Source organism: Heliangelus exortis, chromosome 1 (genome assembly GCF_036169615.1).
Source record: "Heliangelus exortis chromosome 1, bHelExo1.hap1, whole genome shotgun sequence".
NCBI lineage: Eukaryota > Metazoa > Chordata > Aves > Apodiformes > Trochilidae > Heliangelus > Heliangelus exortis.
In genome coordinates this window covers 28,804,784-28,828,192 of record NC_092422.1, presented here as the reverse complement: position 1 = coordinate 28,828,192, position 23,409 = coordinate 28,804,784, and the positions used below count along the sequence as shown (strand labels likewise).

The 23,409-nt window shown below is 41.6% G+C and overlaps 1 protein-coding gene across 4 annotated transcripts in view; it reads right to left on the bottom strand.

Moving 5' to 3' along the window:
• The window catches only part of LCP1 (lymphocyte cytosolic protein 1), a 51,782-nt gene that overhangs the window by 3,330 nt on the left and 25,043 nt on the right, over positions 1-23,409 (bottom strand). For 2 of the 4 annotated variants that reach the window (XM_071739502.1, XM_071739497.1), the window contains exons 2-15: positions 17,356-17,440; positions 15,511-15,662; positions 14,616-14,745; positions 13,193-13,325; positions 12,540-12,621; positions 10,419-10,584; positions 7,685-7,827; positions 5,998-6,024; positions 5,413-5,508; positions 4,705-4,900; positions 3,814-3,892; positions 3,493-3,607; positions 2,531-2,664; positions 648-771 (exon numbers count right to left, since the gene is read on the bottom strand). In XM_071739502.1, the coding sequence (XP_071595603.1) occupies positions 648-771; positions 2,531-2,664; positions 3,493-3,607; positions 3,814-3,892; positions 4,705-4,900; positions 5,413-5,508; positions 5,998-6,024; positions 7,685-7,827; positions 10,419-10,584; positions 12,540-12,621; positions 13,193-13,325; positions 14,616-14,745; positions 15,511-15,662; positions 17,356-17,422 (1,644 nt within the window). In that variant the 5' untranslated portion in view covers positions 17,423-17,440. The remainder of the gene's footprint in view (positions 1-647; positions 772-2,530; positions 2,665-3,492; positions 3,608-3,813; positions 3,893-4,704; positions 4,901-5,412; positions 5,509-5,997; positions 6,025-7,684; positions 7,828-10,418; positions 10,585-12,539; positions 12,622-13,192; positions 13,326-14,615; positions 14,746-15,510; positions 15,663-17,355; positions 17,441-23,409) is intronic. The other 2 variants (XM_071739521.1, XM_071739512.1) reach the window with 1 other exon arrangement.

The following is a 23,409-nucleotide window of genomic DNA, read 5'->3' as shown; positions in this document are numbered from 1 at the left end:
GATGACATTGATACATATCTACTGATAGGAGGTGTGAGGGGGACCAGCTGTGTGACTCCTGAGCTCATTACATGAAGTCTGATGGATCTGTCCTTGCCTGGTGCAAACTCCTGATTTACATCCACTGAGTGTTCCCCAGCTTGGGAAGTGTTGCAGATAAGTTAGCAAAACCAGAAGCTCTCTGGAATAGGTCTGTCTCTGTGTTTATACAGTACCTTGCAAAACAGAGCAAGGTACCCCTGAATGGTACTACCAGATTATAAATGTATTGATATTTTACTTTTAAATGCCATTGTTTGTCATTGCTGTTGTTTAATAATCAACAACCCAGCAGTTTTATTTTAATTCCAGTCATCATTTCTGGCTCCATACTTTGATTGCTTACATCAAAGTGGCATTCAGGGGGTTTCGTTTTATGCACAAATCATGTTTCTGTTACCTTCTCAAAATAAAGATGCTCGAATAAAATCTGTGTAACACCTTTTAAAGGGAATGAAAAATAATCAAACTATATATCTGATTACATCATACAATATTGTGTTTGTGTGTATGCATATGTGTGTGCATCTTTATATATGTGTATTACCTACACACAAACACAATGAATAAGAGATTCTGAAGTTGAGACTTCCAACAAAGAAATGTACCTTGAAACTGGAGATGGTTGAATCCTTCCCAGCTGCAGTCAGCGTTTCATTGACCCAGCTGACAATGATTTCATCATTCACTTTCTCTCCACCACCAATGTCTTCAAGGATATTCAGGGTGTACCTTAAGAGAAAAGCCAAAATACCTGCATTTGCTCAGAATCTACCATAACTTTTGAACTGTTCTGTATGTTTGCAGCTTGACTGGGATCACTCCAATAGTCCTCCTGGACCTGATATTCCTCTGCTTCCTACACACTCACAGTGTATGTGAATTATATCATAACATGATAATTATTCTAATGGGTCTAATTCATCCCCAATTCCCTAAGCACTGTTCTGGGACCATCAAAAATTTTTGAATTCCTACAGGGTCCCTCCTAGTGGGTCTGAGTGCAAATGACTGGTTCTCATACTGTTTAAAAATATAATCACTGACTTTAAGGCCAGAAGGGAATTGTTATGCTAATCTAAGACTGACCTTCTGCACAAACACAAGCCTGGAGTATTTTGCTTGTATGTCAACATACACCTGGGAGAGACATCCCAAATTGATGGCAAGTAATCACTACATCCCTAGACTAATCACCTATACATTGCTTGTTGACTGAATTTAGTCTGTATTCAGTACCTAACCACTGGGTCTCTTCACATGCAGCTGTGGAGCTCTTACACAAACACAAACAGAATTACAATAAGTGGGGAGACCTATTGAGTTGCATCCAATTCAGGTAGCAGATTATAAAACTTCCACATCAATTCCCTGTTTCCAGTACTTTCTCTCTATTCCCTGATACAGAGACCTTTCAGCTTCTTTTTCTCTCTTCCATGCAATGAACATTTATTTATTCATGTTACACAGGTAGTGCCAATAATAATCTTCTGCATGAGCTGATTGTAATGGCCTTGCCCACATCATAACGTGCTTCCTGATCACATCCCTAACTAGGACCGAGCAAAAGAGTCAGGGTTTAACACTGGCCTGGCAATTAAACCAAATAACAGATGCTCTCCATTAATCCCCCTCTCCTCCCCGATAAAGAAAGCAGAGAGAATAAGGGAGAGAGACTTATGGGTTGGAAACTCACCGCAACTTCAATGAAACAGTAGTGATAAATAGGAAAAACTACTAAATATATACAAATATACAGGAAAAATTGATACCATGTTCCTCCCCCCTTTCCCCCATTAACTCTCATGCCACCACCGAGGCTGCAGGGCAGCCCCAGGAAAGTCCAGGCTGTACTCCTGGAGTCAGCACCAGTCAGGAGCTGGAGGCAGGAACACACAGATTCAGGATGGCATGGATCAGGACCACAGGCAGAGGAACGGATGGAATCCTCCCAGGATGTCAATTAGAGACAGGACAGGCAAAGAAGGGGATGCAGGAAGGAAGGGAAGGGGTTTGACTCTCATGATCCCTCAGATTTATACTGAGTATGACGTGCATGGGATGGAATACTCTGTTTGGTCAATTCTGGCATCTATCTTGTCTGTTTCTCCCCAAAGGAGGGCTGCAGGTGGGACCTTTTTACTCCTTCTGGAGGGCAAAATGTTCCTCAGAACTGAGCAGTGTTCTCAGCTCTGTAGCTGTAACTACAAACATCAAGTATTATCAGTCCTAGAAGCAGACACTGTCTGAGGAACTTGCTGTTAATTTCAGCAAGTGCAGCTACTTACAAGAGACTTAGCTGAAAGCAAAAGTACAAGACAGAAAATCACCTTTATCCTGGCCTGAACCAGGACAAAAAGGTTACTCTGTGTGTAAGTGCAAACAGAGGAGTGAGAAAGCTGTAGCTTGTAGAGGCTTCTCAGTGATACCACCAGAAAACTATTGCAATGCAGACTGAGTATAGCAAAGCACCTTGAAGTTTGTGCCCTACCTTCTCATCAGCTGCCAGATTAAGGCCAGTGTTAGAGTATGGTTTCCTTCATTCAGATCTTGCCCAGCAATGCCAACAAGGGAAAATTTGGCTTTATTCTTGCCCAGTTCCACTGCGTAGTTGCAGTTTTCAAGCTGTTAATGACAGAGTCAATTAGAGCAGTTCAAAAATATAGGAAAAAAAAAGAAGACATGACAATGTTACTTTAAATTCTTTGGACTGCATCACCCAGATCCTCCTGGGCAAACAGGAGCTCTGGGGCTCTGTGGTGATACAGCTGTTCGACTACTAGTAGCCAGTTCCATCCCCAAAATACCATGGGAAACAGTTAACATAGAAGGAAATGTTATACTTCATCATCAGGGCCTGAAAAACAGCTTACACTGGAAAATAAGAATCTCTGGCTCATGGGTATCTCCATTGTTGTGGCATTGCACTAAGACAAAGGATTAGTGTCCTAGTCAATATTTTAGGTCAGTTAATCGCTCGGGCCTAACTGGATGGAATTACTCATCCAGATAGCTGGGAGAAACCTTTGTATTTAGCAACAGCTCTCTGCAATTGGTTCTTGGGGCATCTAGTCAAGAATGTTTAACATCACTGTCTTCATCTGGTGTGGAGGGCAGTGATCCAGACACCTGCAATTAATCTGGTGCAATATGACTCATGGCAAAGCTGCATTATAATTGGCGACTAAGACAGTAGCAAAAATGGTCTGCAAATATAGTTTTTAAATATTGAAATAAAAGATGTCAAGTCTTTTTACATTACAAAAATTGTTCACCTGTCAACAGAGCCAGTGAGTCAAGTGTATGTATCAAAATTCTTCACTGGTTAGACAAAATATCATTTAATGAACCATACGTGGGACCTGAGAGCAACACAAGTGCCCACATTGATATTTGAAATGATGTAGACATCCTCTGAGGATAAGGCATTGATACTATTCTAGTTTTTTGTACCTTCTTCATGTTGCCACCCAGTTTAGGATACGGTGGCTTGTTCACTCTGCTCCAGTCTACTGGCACTTTGATCTTTTCATAGAGCTGGAAGATAACCAAGGCATCTGACAGGTCACTGAAAACAATAAAAAGATAGATGCCCAATCAACAGAGGAAAAGAATCCAACTGAACTGTTAATAGAGGAAAACTCAGTTTCCTTACAGAAAAAAAATATTAAAAAAAAATCATATATTCTTATGGAGTCCAAAAGTTCTTATGTATTTGCAAACAATTCTCTGACTGTATTTATGATCTGGAGCAAATGCAATACCTCTTCTTACCTATATAAGTGATTTACACGTGGATTAACACCCAGGGAGTTCATCCAGTTCCTGAATGTCCTCTCTTCCCTTGTCTCACCTAAAAAAACAGATACAGCTTTCAACAGGCCTGCAAAAACACAGCACTCCAGTAAAATTAGTGCCCTGCGATGAAACCATAACTCAGACTTTACAGCACACTGAACCATAAATAGAAAGGAGAGACTGGTTGAACTAAGAGAGCATGGTGCAGCTGTAATATTTCTTCATGCCCTCTATATTAGAGTATTTAGCTGGATTGGCCCTAAAATGCCTTCGAGAATTCAAGAACAGCCCATTCCCTAAGCATGACCAGTTTCCCTGTGAGGCTGAGGAAGAAGCTAAGCCTGGAGATATTTAAAAAGAGACTGGATGTGGCACTCAGTGCCATGGTCTGGAAACCGCAGCGGTAGTGGATCAAGGGTTGGACTTGATGATCTCAGAGATCCCTTCCAACAGAGCTGATTCTATGATTCTATGAAATGATCCACACAAATGGCGATGCTGACCCCACCCCAGAGCAAGCAGGCAGCAGGTTTCTGCCATGATCTGATTTTTAAATTATATTCTCAGTTAAGGGAATGCCAGGCTAACTCTAATTTCAAATAACAAGCACACGCAACAGTCTATAATGGCTCAGGCTTCCCACAAACATTTTTTTGCCTTTTAACATGTGGTATCTAGAGAACAGGCCTCCAAAATAGATGAAGCCACAGGCAAGGAGCAGCTTCCTTTTCTGAAGACTGCCTGTGCTAATGGTGCAGTGAATGTATGTCTGCAGGACAGAAGGTTTGGTTAACATGTCACCGACTCAGAACCGAGGATACTGTGGCACAGGTGGCCAGAAACACCCTTTATTTGCATTTTCCCTACCTTCAATAGAGCCCCAGTCGATGTCCTGGTTCTCTGGCTTATGCAGGGCAGGGAATTTGTTGAACAAGTTGGCAATGAAGGCCAAGTTGAGCTTTGGGTTCCCCCGGACAACGTCGGTGGCCGTGACGAACTGCCGGCAGCCCAGGCGCTCTGCCTGCTGCAGCATGCACTCTGCTCGCTGGACATCATCCTTCTCCTGGGACAGCAGAAAAGGGGCCATCAGCCTCACCCCACCACCTGGCACTGCACGTCAGACCCACTCAGGCTGTCTGCCTGCAGAGCTGGGTGTGGGGCTGCTGAAGCAGGTCCTTGTCAGATTTATAGCTGCTTCCTTTTTCGCTGTTACTAGCATCACGTCTGTGTTTTCAGATGGGCTTTATCTCACCATACTGCCTTTGCAGTTGTAGTCCTTATAAGATGGGATGTTTGAAGAAATTCCCAAATAAATGTACTTAAATATACCTGTTACATGGTAGTAGTTTATCAGTGTGGTTCAATGGTTGCTAAAGTTTCTCACGATAATATCTAACAAAAGGCAAAACACATTATTGGATTCTTTGAAAGCCTTAATTTCTGAAATACAAGATCATGTTGCAATGCTAAACAGATTTTCCTTGTTCTGGCATCCCTGTGCAACTCTCTGTTGGCCAGCAATGCAAGTAACAGACAGAAAATATTGGCATTTACTCTAAACTTATCTCATCTTACCCTTAATCCTGACATGTCAATAGTAATAGCCGGAATGCCATCTTCATCTCCCTTGGGGGCAACTTGGTTTAGCAAATGATAATAAGCTCTGGAGTCCTGTGACAGAGAAATTAAAGGAGGGGAAAATTACATCTAAAGCTCAGGTTTTGCGTGCCAGTGCTCCCCTGAACAATGTGCCTCCATGCTTCGTTTTTATTACATCAATTATTGGGCTGCTCCCTCACTGGAAGCGTTCAAGGCCAGGTTGGATGGGGCTTTGAGCAACCTGGTCTGGTGGGAGGTGTCCCTGCCCATGGTAGGGGGATTGGAATTGGATGATCTTTAAAGTCCCTTCCAACCCAAACCACTCTGTGAATCTGCTATTCTATGGATTAAATTAATTAAACTGGAAGAAGCACTTAGAAATTCCTAATTTATTCTACATTTGCCAGATTTCTTCCCCAAGCTAATATATACATGCTGCAGAACACTCAACACACGAGGGAAAATGCTGTGTGTTGCACTTAGAAAAAAGGACAGCAACAACAAAGAGGTATTAGAAATTACTTAATCTAAACATTAAATTAGAGGTAAGAAAATGCATACCTTTATAATGCTGTAGAAGTTAGATGGCTGAGCAATGAATAAAAGAAAACGCAGGAGAAAGCAGATGTTTAAATCAGATTTCAAAGCAACGCTGGAACAGTTATGGAAGAAAAAGCACAGTTTTCAAGGCAAAAGTTAAAACCAACAACAGTATCAGCATTTTTCAGGCAAGAGGACAAGAACAAGGCAAGGATTTAACATGCTGTGTCTTTTAATCTTTTGTAAAAGGTAAGGTTGCTTCCATGTGTGGAAAATATTAATTGCACTTCATAAATACCTCAAAAAACTGAAAATAAAGTTACATGTGTGGCATGTGGGGACTTGACTAACTAGCCCAACTAATATTCTTCAAAATATAAATCTGTTTACCTGAATTATCTAGGATCTTATACATCTATATTATTACGCACGATACCTAGGAAGTGGTTATTTATAACAGAATTGGGGTGGGGAGGCACACTAAATTAGAGAGCAGCTCTAAAGGCTGAAGTCTTGGACTCTGAGAGGTAAACATGTGCCTTATTTTCCCACTGTAAATATGAAAAACACTATTTATCTTTCAGTTGCAGATAGAATTTTGACTTGTCGCCTTATAGTCCTCTCAGGCAGCCTACAGAAAGATGGGAAAGACTGCATTCCTTTCCCTTTTCCTGGACATTCTCCAGTCACCTCTACCCAGTGAACAAAAAAACCTTGTTACAATAAAAACTGCATTGTCAAACATGACTCTCAGACCTTCCACTTGCCTTCCCTGTTTGTTCTTTTTCTGTATGTCAAATAAGCCCTGGTGAATGACTTTTCATGCTTCAGTACAACCAGGCACCTCAGGAACAAGGCTTTTTTCCCATGTTGGGAATGGGCAGGTTGGGTAGTGGCTGGTGAGCTCAGTGTCCTGGCCAACCCCTGGTTTACCTGAAAGACAGCTCAGACACCCTCCCTGGGATGCCTCTTAAAGCCCTGGGATGCTGGCTGAGCTTTAGTGTCTGAAAATCATCAGTGTGCACCACTGAGGCTCAAATACATCTGTTTAGGAAGGATGAAAGTCCTACAGAGGAAGCTCCGCTGAAATCTGCACCCATAAGCTCATGAAGTCCCAAGTATAAGAAATATGCTGCATAAAGACTCCTCCTTGCAAATGTCTCCTCACCTAGTTATATTATTATGGAAATTCCACTGAATTAAAACTTTCAGAGAAGTGCATGCTCTGTTACAGCAAAGGTTGGGACAGAGGTGAACATAACCCAGATGCTGTGCTGAAGGAAATATCAGGTGTGGGAACTGGAAGAGCCCCATCCTCTTGCCCTAGATCTAGTTACATGTCTGGGTAAGGTTGAACCTTTTCCAAAGCCAGGTCAAGAGGCATTTAAGGACAGTTAAGAAGGAGGAGAGCAACAGAAGCAGGAAACTGAAAATGCAGCAGAGTCCATATGCCCTGTCCAGAGTCCACTCCTTACTTAGGCATCTGATGTGCTGGGCCTGGCAGTGATGACTGGAAAGTTGGGAGGAGGAGGAATACTACTGAGTGGAAAGGTAAACCCCAATAAAATGATTTTCTGTACCCAGCTCCATGTATTTTCCAGAGCAGTCTCCACTGCTGGGATTGTTTTAGTGCACAATCCCTGTTTGGAGGACAGGGATCCGGATGTGGAGCTGCTGTTTTGTTATTGTTGGTCAGTGTTGCTCATACCTTGATGTCAGAGCTGAAGTTGCTGACTTTGTTGCATCCTGCATGCTCCAGGTGATAGTTTGCCCACCTCAGCAGCAGGTCCTCTGGAGACAACTTCATCAGATCCTCCAGGCTCTCTCCTTCTCTCAGAAGAGCAATCAAGGCTAAGAAGGGAAAAAAGCAAAAATTAATTATGTTGTGGATACTCATAGAGGAGAACATATGCTATTTTTTCTCTTGCACATTTTGCTTCTAAAAGCGAGCAACCAAAGTGTTCCCAAAATTCAAGCTGGGTTAGCATGACAGAAGACATGAACAGAAAAAGGGTCACATCAATAAAATGTGGACAAGCTGGTAGTTGTGGATCTAGTAGTGGATCATGTAGAAATGCAAGAAAATTTCAGTGTGGTCTGCCCAGCTTCCTTGCCTCAGATCTTAATAAAAAGAGGATGATGTTAAGCACAGGGGCAAGATGGGAATGAAAAAATGAACACAGTCTGCAGCTTAGCTGAAAGAGATCTGTGACCTTCACACTGAAACTGAATCCACACAGGTATTCTGAAGAACTTCTACATGACTTCATGGGCTAGTATGGTTAACTCATCTGTGAACTGCAGAAGAAATCCTATTTTTATAGAAAAAAATAACAGTAATTATGTTCATGATAGAAGGAAGAGGCAGGAGGCTGATACATGCAGCTGCAGGATGCTCAGCTCATCTCTGGAGCATGGAAAGCTTTAGAACAAGTTTTGAAAAGAACAACTAATAACATGAAAATTATTTGTTAATATGATAAAAAGGAAGAGTGTGTCACATTACTCTGACCTTTTAATATATTTTGTCATTCCTTGAAAGAAATATGGATTTGCTACATAAGGAAACAGTGGAGACCTACTTTATCTGAGGTTCCAGAGATAACTTGATATAGGATGTTATGGAGTTAAACTGAGCCAGAAGGAGTTAACAGAAGCATTTTGAAGTAAACAGTGGACTTTATTAAGAGAACAACGCTAACACTGAGAGAAGTTGGAAGAAGGATTCTTGTGGTCATGGACTGATGCTTGGATTAATGTTTTCAACTTTTTTTTTTTTTTTTTTTGCATCAATTACCTTGGCAGAAATAGTAGCAATGTGCTAAAAATTTGATGATGATATTCACTAGGTGGCATAGTCAATACAGAGGACAATCAGGATATCAGAGAGAAAGAAGCAGATGACAGTAATAAAAAGTGGAATGTAATTTAATAGTGCCATGTTCAAAGACATTCACTAGGGAAATAATATGAATTATTGCTATTAGCTAAAAGCCTATATGAACACAGGATGAGTACAACCTGAGTGTGTTAGATGACTTCTGAGCTACTCTGAGCCATCATATGATATGACCAGGGGAAAATCAAACATGACATTAGTGTATTCCAAGAGGTTGTGTATTATTGCCTTGATACCATATGCTCATGGGAGCTCATTGTCTTATATTCAAAAAGAGGAATTTTACCTGGAACTGCTGCAGAGAAAGGCTATCAGTCAGGGAAAGAGAGAAACTGAAAAGAAATCAGAAAGATCTTGGGTTGTCTACCGTGACAAACTGAAGTCTGTGTTGAGAAGTGAAAGAGAAGAGGAAAAAATCTAATAATTAAGCAGGGTAAGGCTACCTAAAATGGAATGGAAACTGGGAACTCTGGGAACTGGTGGGTCTGGCTATGAAAGGGATAGAAATTTGCAGGGGGTGAAGCAATGAAGGTAACACCTGCTTGGTACTGGAGGAAAGAAGTGCCACTGTTGGTTAAGCACACTATCCAGAGGCATGGGGAAGAGCAAGGTAAGAAGCCATGTGGATGCATGTACACACCCACAGCTTCACACTGAAGCTGTTTAATAGAGAATTTTGGCATTGCTGAAACACATCTGGAGTGCTGTGTCCAGTTTGGGATCCCTCTGTACAAGAGAGACATTGACAAACTGCAGGAAGCTTAATGGAGGGAGACCAAGATAGTTGGGCTGGAGTCACTGATATCTGATAAAAGGATAGGAAAAGAACCTTTTCCTGGGAAAGAGACCTTAACCTGGGAAGAGACTTGAGAGGGGAACTGGTATTGTTTTCAACAACTATAGAGGGGCCAGAGCTGTATTTTCCCAGTATGCACAGCAAAAGGATAAGAAGTTAAAAGGCATAGGAAGGGAAAATCTAACTAGATATAAGAAAAAAATCACAGCAAGAATGGTTGGGCTTTGGAATAAGCTTCCTGTAGAGCACTGGAAAAGGTTCTTAGCAAACATGTAACCTTGAGACTGGCACTGCTGTAAGTGGGTAGTTGGATGGTAGTTGGATCTCCAGAGGTTCCTTCCAGCCTTAATTATTCTGATTCTATCATTCTGATTTCACAAACTAAGACGAGAACTTTGGCAATCAAGAGCAACAAAAGAGCAAATGCAGTGTAGCATTTCCTGAATTCCTGAATGCAGTGTAGCATTTCCTTATCCCACATTTAGGGCCAAACCACCAACATACCTGGATGTAAACCATCATTCCTGACCCCAAAAGCATGAAATTAGTTTTGCACATAAAAGCCTACACACCAACTTGGATTTTGGAGTGCTGAAACTTGTGAAGATTAAGGGACATTAGAGCAGTCAGAAGACAGACAACAAATACTTGAAGCAAAAAATGAAGTAATACTTTTTTAATAAGAGCTTTATCCTAAAGGCTGTTCAGTGATAACAGTAGAGCACTGAAATGAAGAGCCACACATACCTTCATTCCTGCTGATCTCTATGTCGGCAAAGAGTCCAATTTTGATAACTTGCCACAAAAGACCCAAAACCAGGTAAGGTTTCCCTTCTTTTAAGTCTTCAGCTCCAATGTTAACAACATGGCACCCAATGGCTGAAGCAGAGTTTAGGGCCAGGTTCAGATTTTCCTAGGGGAAGAAGAGAATCTACGAATGATGCAGTAACAGTAGAGCTGAGGATACTGGAAGGGAGCAGTAGTGAAAAATGTGAGCAGCTTCACTGTGAATGCATGTGTGTAAAGATGTGTGTAAAGACACTGGGTGAGAAAAAGAACACAGAATCTCCTGGGATTACAAGTAAATTCTGGGTCCCAACACAAAGATGGAAAGGACCTCTTTGGCAAAGTTGAAAGACACCATATCACAGGGCACTGGAGAGCTGACACCTGCATTCACAGTGGTGCCCTGGCTCAGCCCTGGTTATCAATATAAGTTAAAGCCAATGCACAAACATATGTTCAAGTGCAGATTTAGCTACAGCTTGAGGCAAGCTCTCCTCCTCTCTGCCTGGCACACACGGAGTGATGAGAGAGCTACAACCCAGCTGACCAGTGTATGTTCCAGGCTCAGCTCTCTCTAAGTACTACGCAAAAGCCTTAACTTCAGAAACAAATAATTTGCTGTCTGGAAATGTATACAAAAAGCACACAATGACAGGAATCATTATGAATAAAGCTACTGAGCTTTTTTACGTAGTTTTGCCAGGGTCAGAACTGGCTAAGCCTGGATATTTTCTTTTTGAACTTTGGAGTATGGAGTCCTGATTTGGGACTGTTCAGTGGAAGCAGAGGGACGGGGTGATTCACTGTGAGGGACAGAAAGAAAGTGATGGTTCAGGAACATTATGTTGCTTTACCACTTCATTCCCAGTAAAAACAAAGGGTTTAAGAAAATCTGACCTGTAGGTCTACACTATTCATATAAGTGACTTGATAAACAGAGGGCAAGTAAAGCAGGCAAAGAAGTCTGGAAAATATAATTTATCAAACAGATCTGCAATTTTTCACATCAATTTCATCACTGCTGGCATGACGTAGATTTGATTAGATACAAAATTCAGAGAGAGATATAATGTAAATTCTCATAAGCTAGAAAAATTGGAGCATTTCAAATTAATTACCTTTTCTCCACCAGACAGCTGTAAAAGGGTTAAGTTAAAGTGGAAGCTATATTGATCAAATCATGTCTACATGTGACAGGGATTGATCTGAGCTGCATCACTAAGCTATGCTGCTGACCAAAATGATTAGAACTGAAAAATGTGGTATACAGCATAAAAATCCAATTTAATGGCTTCTGAGCATACTTAAGCCTGGCCAATGTTCCATCAAATCAGAGTAGCTGAGAGCTAAACTAGGTTAGGTTCATATCTATCCCATATATCTATTTATATTCTGTATCCAGATACATCAATGCTGTTCATATAAAAATATCATGCTACATATTACTGTGCAAGATAAACTACAAAGAGGTGAAAATTAGGGGGGGTTAGTCCAATTTTTTAATCATATACATGTGCACATAATAGAAATAAAGAAATTATTCAGTATTTAAGGTGAAATAGCATGGACTGTAAAAGGAGGACAAGGCTATGGAACCCTTTCAGACACGTTGCACACCACAGGACTTCCTGGATCACAATTAATATTTTGGTGAGGACATCAACCTGCAACACAGCAGCTGTGAATTCAAGTTCATGGCCATGACTGTGTGACCCTGGATGTGAGGTTCAGCCTCCTGAGGGCTACTCCAGCTGGAACTGGTCAGCCTGTTATCTGGATGCTCTTGCATATGTATGGCATCTACCACAAAGGCAACTTAAGCTCTGAACTGGCAAACATTATACCTTGGGTTAAGCACAAATACAAACACAGTTTGCTTAGTCAGATTGCTCATATGTTTGGAAACAAACAGAAATAAAGGTTTTTGTGCTTTTATGAGGGAAGCTGAGCATCTCACTTTGCCACAGATAACTCTTCCTGATTGTGTTGGGAAGGGCTATGGTATCTCCAGCCTTTACTCTAAGTGATTATATCAAAGCATCCTAAGAGAAAGAAACAAAGAACCTTTTCACATTTTAGTACCTGTATTGTGAAGGGTGTGAGTTTCTTCTTGTTGATTGTTCTCTCATCAATGGTATCTGGCACTGAAAAGTTGATCATCTTACTGAAAATAAAAGAGAACAAGAAATACACTACTAGCTATGTGTGCACAAAATACCATACAGCTTTTTGCCACTCTGCTGTAGGCTAAGTGAAAAAGCTGGACACTTATCAAACAAATATGGATGGCCACCCTCTGGTGTTATACATAAACACAAAGGCAGGCATGCCATACTTGAGCAATTGTTTTGGGTCACCTGCAGATTGTACTAGAGATGTAGGTTCTAAAATGTCACAAGGTGAAGTTGGTTGAGAAAATTTCTGTGGAAGGAGTCACTGTCCCATGCTACTTCATATGAACCCCCAAAAGTCCTTGGACAAAAGTAAAGCCAAGAAACTATTCAAATTTCACGGACTTCATCTTATTCCAGAAGCTGGAGGCAAAGAAAAACTAATTTAACATGACAGAAGCTTTAGATTTTTAAAGATAAAAGCAGCAATAACCCTATCAGCATCAAGGCCCTGAATCTGCAAAGGTTCATGACCTTAATGTAAAGGCAGCTTCCCTTTAGGCAGAGGTGTGAGCCTCTGCAGACTCACAGTTCCCCTTTGTGAGAGAGAGAGGTGTTATTTACCAGAGCACTATGCCATCTCCAACTGCCTGGAAGAGGTCATCTGTTTCTGGATTCATTGGGACCACATGCTTACAGTCAGGGTCATTCTCAAGGGCTTTATTAATCCAGTTGACAAAGGCATATTTCTCTTCCTCTGTGGACACAAGATCAAATCCATCAGTTTGCTGAGCAACACCTCTATCATCATTCACTTACAAAGGCAGAAATCCTAAGGGAGAAGACTCTTCCATCAGTGTGATGGGTTTCCCTCAGAGGAAACCCCTATGAAGGAATAAGGCCCTGCAGAGACAGGTCAATGAGCTGAACACAGCAATGGGCTTCAGCTGGTTAATACCCCTAATATACTCCTTCCCACTGACTGGGCTTGCCCTGTGTCATGAGGGCAGGCATGCTATGGAGACTGGTAATGAAGCTGACATGATTAAGCTGTAGGTAGCAGCTGCTGTGCACTGCTAAGTGTCTTTTGTACTTGCACAACAGTTTGAATGCATTGCTGTATCGTTGTTGTATCACTCTGCTCAACCAAAATCCCACAGAACTTCAATTCAAGCGAATCCTGTGGCGTACATTGCACCCTCCAACATCCAGAAGAACCTGGCCAGTGTTTATTGGACTCTGGCAAGGAGCATTCAGAGTGTAATGGGCAAATGGTCCCTGTAGTTCAAAAGGGCTGCAGTGTTGCTATCCTGTCGGAGCAGCAGCTCACACCACCCCCAGTAGCTCGGAGGTGTCCTCTGTTCTCGGGTGGGTGGAGACCTTGGAAGTACTCTCCACTCTTCCCCAGAGAGAGTTCCCCACCCCTGCCCTGCAGAAGACACCCAGCACTGAGACCTCCTCCCCCTGGAGTTGCTTGGGAGTGGGCTGCATCCTGCAGGCAGCAGAAGCAACCCAAACCTTCAACTTGGAGAAACAGGCTGAGAAAAGAGCCCTGATGGGGTCCTGCCCCCCTTAAGAAAAGAGCCATTTGGTTACAGGTGAGTTTACAGAGAAACTACCAGAGAACTGGTAAAATACACATTGAAATGAGTTAGAAAGAGTGGGGAACCCACGCCTGGCCTCCCCAGTAGGCAGGGACAACACCACTACAGTCTTTGTATTGCTGCAGCTGTGCCAGGACACTGTTCCTCAGCAGGTCTGCAATGTCTTTATGGTAAAGGAAGCTAAGCCAGCTGGAGCTTCCTGCCATAGCCACAGCTCTGTCCAACCCAGTAAATCAGCTCAGACTATTTTTGAGAAAGCCCCTGCAGTGGTGGTTTCTCACCTACACAACTTTTTTTTTTTGCCTTGCACCAGCCTCTGATGTGCCCCCAAAGCTCACCAAGGCCAGAGCACCAGGGTTTGCACCCAGATAAGGTGCTGACGACCTCCCAGGTCATACTCCTTCCTAGCTGCTATGAGGATAGGACAGGGCAGCTGTGCCTACCTGAGTAAGAGTGTTGGGTGCCCGCACTGGACTGCTCAGATGTGCCACCAATTGCACAGATCCCCTCCTTTTTGTTGATTTGTTTTCGGAATGATTTAGCGACGTCATCACTCTTGAGGTCTTGGAAAATCTTTCAAGAGCAAAAGGCAATTTTTACGTTTTGGAGAACTAAACCAAGCTAAAACAATGAGCTTTTGGGCCAGGAGACAAGCTGCTTCATACATAGGGAAGCACACAGCTTGTGTGTTATTCAGAGGGTTTCTGTGTAAAATCTGTGTATCTGCTGTGGCAGAACAGGATCATATCAGCTTTTGTGTTTTCAAAGCAGTGAACAAAGATAACCTAAGTAACAGATCCCTACATGTAATGAAAACACAGAGCTAAGCTCTTTCCTCCTAAGCAGGAGGAAAGCTTTTAACTGTTTCAGCTTGAAACTAGGGTAAGTAAAATTCTGTTTCTCTATCCCAAGGGAAATTCCACTGTTTTAGAATTTGTATCTGTCCCAATTCAGACCAGAAAAAGAAGAAGTTTTTTAATAGTAAAAATCCCCATAAAGTTTTCAGTTTCAATCTGCTGATTTTTTTTTTTTTTAACAATCTAGCTAAAACACAGTATTTTTGCAACTCATAACTGAAATTTTTTATCCTGCTGCATTAACCAAACTGAAAGATACTAAGTTAGTTCAATATGCAGGTGCATTCACATAACTTGTCCCACTTGATTGCAGGATTTCTAGTTTGGTTACCTCCTGCTCTCATCCCTCCCAGCAAGAGGACTCCCTGGATTAACCAGTTGCCCATGAGACCTTGTACTGTGTGCATCCTCTGTGCCCTGGGGACCACCTTGATTATCCAGGCTGGCATCTTGCTTACTAAATGAATAATATCTTACTTACTGAAATAAATTCATCGAAACTGATCCTGCCATTCCCTGTGGTTGTCAAATTCTGAATTAGTTCTCTGGCTTTGTACCCGGGCAGAGGGAGATTGGCTGCCTTCAACACATCTGTTAAATCGTTGGCATGGATGAAGCCGTTCCCGCTGACATCTGCAAAGATTAAAGCAAACATTTAGACTCTACATCAGCCTAATGATATTTTATGCACACAAAGGCTTTTGTTTATATTTTACCTGTGGAAAGGTACCTTATACAGAAAGATATGTTACCTTGAAATCCAACTTTTTCAACCACTGAGGTGTCGTTCGCACCCAAGAAAAGAAAATTACAATCACCTTTAACTAAAAAAAAACCTCAGTGATTAATTTATAAGTTTTAGACATAGAGTAATATCCTGTTAAAATATTCCTACATGGATATATAGTATATAGAGATGAATATAATTGTCTAAAGGTAGAAAACATGTACTAGAGGGATTTTACAGAACAGCTAAAGACAATGGAGTTGATGCAATACTGAGCTGCACCTTGCACATACGTATATTCATAGATTACACATGGAATTTTGGCCCTTTTTCTGCATCTTATGTCATCAGAAGTCATGAGTTTAGAGTCTTGGAATTGCATATGGTCTTGCTTAAAATAAATACTTGGGTGTTTCTCTGCAATCGTGTTAACATGGATAGTTCTGCTGAGCCTGTTACAAGATCCAGGGCCAGATTTTATGAGAAGAGCACTAGTATGGGTTAAATAATCCTTTCTTTTCTACCAGTTTGTGAAAATGTCCACAAATAAAAAGGAAAACTAATCTGTTGCATGGAGAGTTTCTGTTAAAACACTATGGTTATGTACTTAGTTATATATCTATATGTAGTTATGTATGGTTATATAGTTATATTTGGGGTTTAAATAGTTGTGTTTTTCTTCTTCTGTGTGTGGCTCTTTTTTCCCCAGCACAGAGGCCAGGGTGATTTCAAAGAAGCATGTGCTAATTTCCTGCCTGGGAAGTTGCAATGTGAGCCACTTGTTGCATGCAGCAAAAAGATGCTGAGCTCTCAGCATCACTAGCAGGGGTAATACAGATTGCAAAGAACATCCTATCCCATTTCTAAAGTCATAAAATGATCGACTCTGGACTTGGAGAGGGATATATCTAGGGGAAGAATGAAAGCTTCCTTCCAGCATTTACCTTGTCAGTGCACTGGGGGCACCAGGAACACAGTGAGATGATTTTTGAGTTTGTCAGCCTGGACTGCTGTGTGCTCAGAAACCAAACTAGCATCACTTGAAGCAATAAGGACAACTGATTAACACATAATCCAGCAAGGCTGACAGATCTGCTAATAGAAGTTAAGTGAGATGTGAGAAACTAAAGGTTTTTTCTGAGAATTCAGGTTGGCAGTGATGGATCTGCAGGAGTTTAAAGGAGACAAATCAGATGAGACCTTTAAAGGTTTGGAAAGGAAACACACATTTGAAAATACATAGGACTTGAAAGGTCATGGTAAAGGGATTACAAATTTTAGCTGCTTCCACACCTCTTGTCTCCAGACATTACAATAAAAACTTCTTGCCTTCCAAGAAGTTTGCCAGGAATAAACAATATTCTTGGGAAAACATTTGAGGGTATTTCCAACATGGCTTTCTGTAGGCCCTTTGAGGTTTTTCCATAAACCCCACTGCTCACTGCCCTTCCATCTTTTCCTGTGAGAGGCTCTGCAAGGTGTCGATGTGGTTTCATCTAGGTCTGCAGTGCTCCCTTCCTCAAGACTGGGCAGTGCATGAGAAAAGAGCTCCCCAGGACTTCACACTTCTGCAGTGTCTTTCCTCTTTGCTGTACTCACCAACTTGGCTGAAAGCCTCTTGTAGCTCTGCCATCTCCTCCTCCGAGAAGTGCCCTGTTGACGCCATTTCTTATTTCTTGCAGGTCTGCAAGAAAGAGGTTAATTTGTTTGGTTCCTCTTTGGGTTTGTAATCATGACGAAAAAAAGGCTTTTTCACTTGAGTTTTCAATGTCTCAGAGTAGTTCCCCTTAGCAAAAAACCCAGTTCCTCTCTGCATCCCAGAATCAGATGATGGGGTAAAATCCTGCATACATGAGATACAAATCTATGTCTTCTATGTCCTATGTTAGCCAGACCCTGCTAAAAGTTCTAACTGAGTTATTTGTACTAATTTAATTGGAATTAAAACCTACCTCTGATCAATTTTGTTTCTTGTAGAGAAAGCAGACAATATTTCACTGTTTTTTGCTATTCCTCCTTTGGAAACACAACTCACTACATGCTCCATCAGCACTGGGAGAGAAGTAGCATCCCTGCCAGCTCCAGGGGCTCTGGATTGGAGCTGATGTTCCAGGAGATATTTGCACTACCTGCAAATTGTGTACCTAATGAGGAGGCTGGTCAACATTATGGGATGGATGGATGGATGGATGGAGAGAAGCTCCTTTAAAGGGTGTTCAGAGCACCAGTTTGGCCACTTTTTTTCCTGGCTACAGGGAGAGTTTAGGGACTTTTGCCCCAAGGTACCTAGGTTAGTGCACAAGATTGGGTGGCACCCCAGGAATGGGTGGCTGGAATAAGTTTTTCTGCCTTTTCTCTCATCAAAGACATAAAGCACAAGGAAGGACTAGACTTCCCCTTTCTAGGCACCTTTCTTAATAATCAGAAAGGGAAAGTTTCTTCCAGTTGTCACATCATTTACTATGCTACCAGAAGATGCACATTATACCCCTCTGCTTTTTTTATGCATCTATTGTCCTTTGCATCTATTTATGAGGAAAGTGTTCAGGAGACAGACTATTATTCTATATTTGTGAGAATGACTCCAGTGTCCTATGTCTCTTTAAGTATTAATTAACCAAGCAACAATTTAAATAGAAAAGAATGGAAACCTGAGTTGATCCTGGAAAGTGGTTGCTGTAGCTACAGTGTTCAAATAAGGGGGGGAAAAAATCAGAAATATCTCATTCCCAGACTAAACCCAACATTGCATCCTGGAAGTTTGGGTTCCAAACTTTGTAGAAAGATATACAGGGATCCTTTTGAAAATTGCAGATTTGCTATAGGCCTCTACAAAGGCACAGAGTGGTGTGCAGCCTATCCAGGCTTTAGATTTAATGCTCTCCTGTACTCATGCATTGATTCCTTGTATCTGTGAGAAATATTATGGACATGGCTTTGAAATAGCCCAAAGACAGCCTCATGTGGTTGGCTTTTTGTCTGCTGTCTCCCTGCCTGCTTCATCACTGTGATTCTAAGGTGAGGACACCTTTCTGAGTAAAATCTCTTCCTTCACTCCAACCTTCTTAAGCAGAGAAATGCAGTATAACTCATAATGCTCTTGGGGCACAAGAACCCAAGAACAATGTTCTTTTTACAGCACAATGGAGCTGGTGACTGCTACTGAAATGCTAACATAATAATAAAAGTGGATCTAACCTGTGAAAATCCCTGTGATAAAATGTTGTTTATGTATGCCAGGGTACTACTGGCTCTGTAGTCTCCCTCCTTCACCCTGGTATCTTTCCTGCCTCTGATTTCCCATGATCAATCTTTTTCTGTTGCATGCTGTGTGTTTTGCAACATGTGGATTACCTAAAATCCATCTGGACGCAGGAAAAGGAAAGGCAAGGAAATCTGTATTCTACTACACACTATTGGCAAGGAAATCTGTATTCTACTACAGGATCATCCCATCCAATCCAGTCACTTGATTAAGCAATATATTTTGAAACACAACTTCTAATAGCGTGAAGACTCTTCTAGAGCTTAACTGATAAGAAACATCATAGGTTGCTGACTATTACGTTGCTTTTGAACTTCATAACCTTGAGAAAAAATTACCACCAACATCAAGTGGACTCTTCTTGATTGCAAAAGAAGTTGTGGCCTCTTTTCTCTTGTGAGACCCCACCTTGAGTCCTGTGACCAGTTCTGGGGCAACCGGCACAAGAGGAGGCGAGGAACGTGGAGCTGTCAGAGTGAATCCAGAGAAGGGCCACAAAAATCATGAGAGGCCTGAAGCACCTCTCCTATAGGTCAGGCTTACAGAGTTGGGGTTGTTCAGCCTGGAGAAGGCTCCAGGGAGACCTTTTATCAGCCTTTCAGTGCCCAAAGGGACCTACAGGAAAACTGAGGAGGGACTTTTTATAAGGGCATGTGGTGATAGGACATGGAGGAATGGTTTTAAGATGAAAGAAGTAGATTTAGATTAGATATTAGGAAGAATTCTTTATTGTGAGGGTGGTGAGACACTGGCACAGGTTGCTTGGAGAAGCTGTGGTTGCCTCATCCCTTGAAGTGTTCAAGGGCAAGCTGGATGGGGCTTTGAGTAACATGGTCTTGTAGGAGGTGTTTCTGTGCCCATGGGGGTTGGAACCAGATGATCTTTAAGGTCCCTTCCAACCCAAACCACTCTGATTCTGTGATCAGTAACTAACTGATTAGCTAAATACAGAGAATCCTATTAATAGTATATATGTTAATATATGTGGACATCTATACTAATATTACACGGTAGGATGAAGGACTTTGCTGTAATGAACCCTTCTGACATTGTTTTTTAAAGTCAATATTATCCACTCTGGTGTAAAGGTGGCTACACTTAACCAAGAAAACAGGTGAATCTTTGCACCAAGAGCAAGAGCTGGTCCTGGATCATCCAAAGAGTGGTTGTACTCAGGTGATGGAGGTGTTGTCACTGCATGCTCCAACACACAACAGAGCTTCTTTAGCAATTTCATCCCCTTAATATCTTTTGATTTCAGCTGCCAGCTCCAGCATTTAGCATCACCTACTGTTGCTGACTAAAAACCCTCCCTGTTAACACAGAAGTGAGATTTAGCAGACATCCTCAGTCAGCCAGCCCTGTGCTGCCATCTGCACAGATCTCTGGCAGGCCAGGTCCATGGGTTACATCATCTCTCTGAGGGTTTGACTCTCTTGCTCATCACAGTACATCTGCCATGTAAAACTCATACAAGCAAGAAAATCCCTTTCCAGCCACCAACTCTACACCCCCTAAGGCTTATCTCTAGTCCTGGTTTTGGCAAGGGACTACAATAAAGGGAGGGAAAGAGGTTCAAGTCTCTATTGCATGTCTTCCAGGTTCAACTGCAGCCAGAACACCTCTGCAAAGTACGTGAAAGCACTCAAACTTACACTCAGTTAACCAAAAGCAAAATTTTCTGATTAAATATTTCAGAGTTATTCACCATTACAAATTGCTGTCATTTTTTAAAATTGTTCATGTGGTAAAAACAAAATCTAGGGAAAACCAGAGAGTAGAAGTCCAAAACTTTGGCAACACACAGCAAAAATAAGCAAATTCACTTTCAAAAAGCTACTTTTCAGTACAGAAACTGCTTATTTTGCTTAGATCTTTAAAAATAAATGATGATACTTAGCACACAGAAATGTAAAACGCTTCAGGATAACAGTCAGGGAGGTCAGGCCAAATATTTTCCTTCTGATTTTATCAGCCAAGAGCAGAGTCATTTGCTTCTAGGGGTCAAATGCATCCTCAATGCAGCCTGAAAATACCTTGGGCATTCCATCCAGAGGTAACAACCTTGGGTGAATACTCCAATTACTGATAATCCACAAGGCACTGGAAGCATATGGTGCCCTGCTCTGCTCCAAATCATTCCCAAAAGCAGTATGACAACAGAGATGCAGGGAAAAATGCAGAGGATGGTGTAACAGGAGAGTATCTGAGGCTGACAGGCAATATGAACAAGTTGAAACAGCTGCTCTGAAGAGAATAACTGTTGAGAAGCTGAGGGAGTAACAAAGGGAAAATGAATGGATGAAAACCAGGTGATGGCTTTGAGCATCGAGATGTATGGCAAGAAGAAAAGAGGAAAGCTGGGCAGGGGGAGGCATGGCAGGAGGGTTTGAGAGGGAACAAATACAAACAGCTTAGCTAGCAGCACAAATGAGATTTTGAAGGTCAGCAGTTGCTGGGAGGAAGGATCTTGAACTTGGTGTGGTCGAAAGTGAGGGAAAGAATTGAAGCTCCTTAGAGAGAACAAGATGAAAGCCAGCACATGCTCAGATGTGGAGGCAGGATGCTGAGGAGATGACATATCTACAGGTCAGAGCAAGAAAGACAGGGGGACTGCCAACAAGAAAGGAATTGAAGGCAATAAAAATTCAGAAGGGGAATAAACACTCCTTGAGACAGGCTGAGCTTCAGATGGCATCAGGATATCCGGATTGCACACTGCCTGGAAGTGACACTTCATTCTTGTTTGCCAAGCAGCATAAATGCATGATTGCAAAAGCAAAAATAAGGTTGTGCAAAAACACACCTTCCTCCCCAGAAGACTGTTGAGTTAAAGGTTAATGTCAAAAGGGGAAAATATCACCTAAGCTGCTGAGAATCATAACAAACTGATACCAAAAGAGCCTCTACAAAGCACTCCCTTTCCTGCCATCATTTCCAAAGCAATACATTACAGCCATGCCATAAAGCCTTTTTTTTTTATTTGACCTTATCCTCAGAAGAATCTATGGCTGTACTAATGTTTTAAGAGATCTAATAACAAACTATTTTCAGTCTGGAATATAAAGGAAGAACAAAAATAGGTTCAAACCTGAACATCACTGCTAAATTGAAACACAGTGATATCGATGTTCTTTCATCTCTTTTGATTTTGAAGCAATAGTCAGAAAAGCTGTCTGGTTATGTATTACTTGGCAAAGTGTGCACCCACCATGCAATATAAATAATAAATGGGAAAGCCATTAAAACCTAAAGGTTTGTATTAAATTGTTACCTTGCTTCATATTTTCCTCCTCTCCTCTGGTGTTTAAGCTTTATTGCAAGCAAGGCAATGAAAACGTAGAAGATGTGAAACTGCTTTTTACAGGTAGACATCAAGTCGGATGTTTCTCCAAACAAAAAGCAAATTTTGTTGGGCAACATTACATTCCACAAATACATACTTAAGTCACAATCATATTTAAGTCACCAGGAATGTCTTAACTGGGAACTCAGGGCCAAGAAAGTTGATTAAATAGGTAATATTTACTCACTTTCTGCTGTCAGAGATTTATTTTTTTACAACAAACCCTCTAGCTTTTGGAGTGGGATCAGGTAAAGGACTGCACATTTGTTCCCTGTCATATATACATTTCCCTCTTTCTTCTGCTATCTTCTCTTCAGACTTGTTTATCTTTTCTGAAAGTGGTGGAACAAGAGGAATTCAATGCTGCAAAATATAGCTGCATGGGACAGTGTATGACTGTGTTCCCCTCTGCACGAAAAACTTTGCCTTTTACTTATCAGAGCTCACAGCTCCAGTGCCTTTTCTCTTTCTTTTGTCAACCACAAATTCAATTTCCAAATGTCTGGCTTTCTGTAAGGGTTGGGGAATACTTCTCCTTCTCTCTTCTGCATCAGCCTTTCCTTCCTAGTTGATATCAAAGAGGCACCACCAGCAATCCAGCCCACTCAGGACAATGTCACCAGCAGGTAGGAATAAAAAAAGTGGCCCCAAAATTGGGCAGAAACCCTGATGACAAATCTAAAGCATCACACCAACCAGAAAAATATAAGGGAAAAGGGAGTGTCTTGAGCACACTCAATCTTTGTCTCACATTTCTTGTACCTTCATGCCCCCCCTCAGTCCCAGTCACTTATCAGAATATCCCTCATAAAATATTCCTCAGAAATATTTCCCTCTGCCTTTCTCTCATAAGGTCCCCCACACAAGTCCATATACCCATATGCTTTCTTTTTCCAAATTATGTGTCTCAGTCAGCTGATTGCCTCCAGTATGGAAGGGCTGAGGAGGAGATAAGAAAAAAGAAGATTTATGAATTAAGCTCTGATAAATACTTTCCTTCTGGAGACAAGTTTCTGTCATTTGCATCCTCACTAAGGGGTGA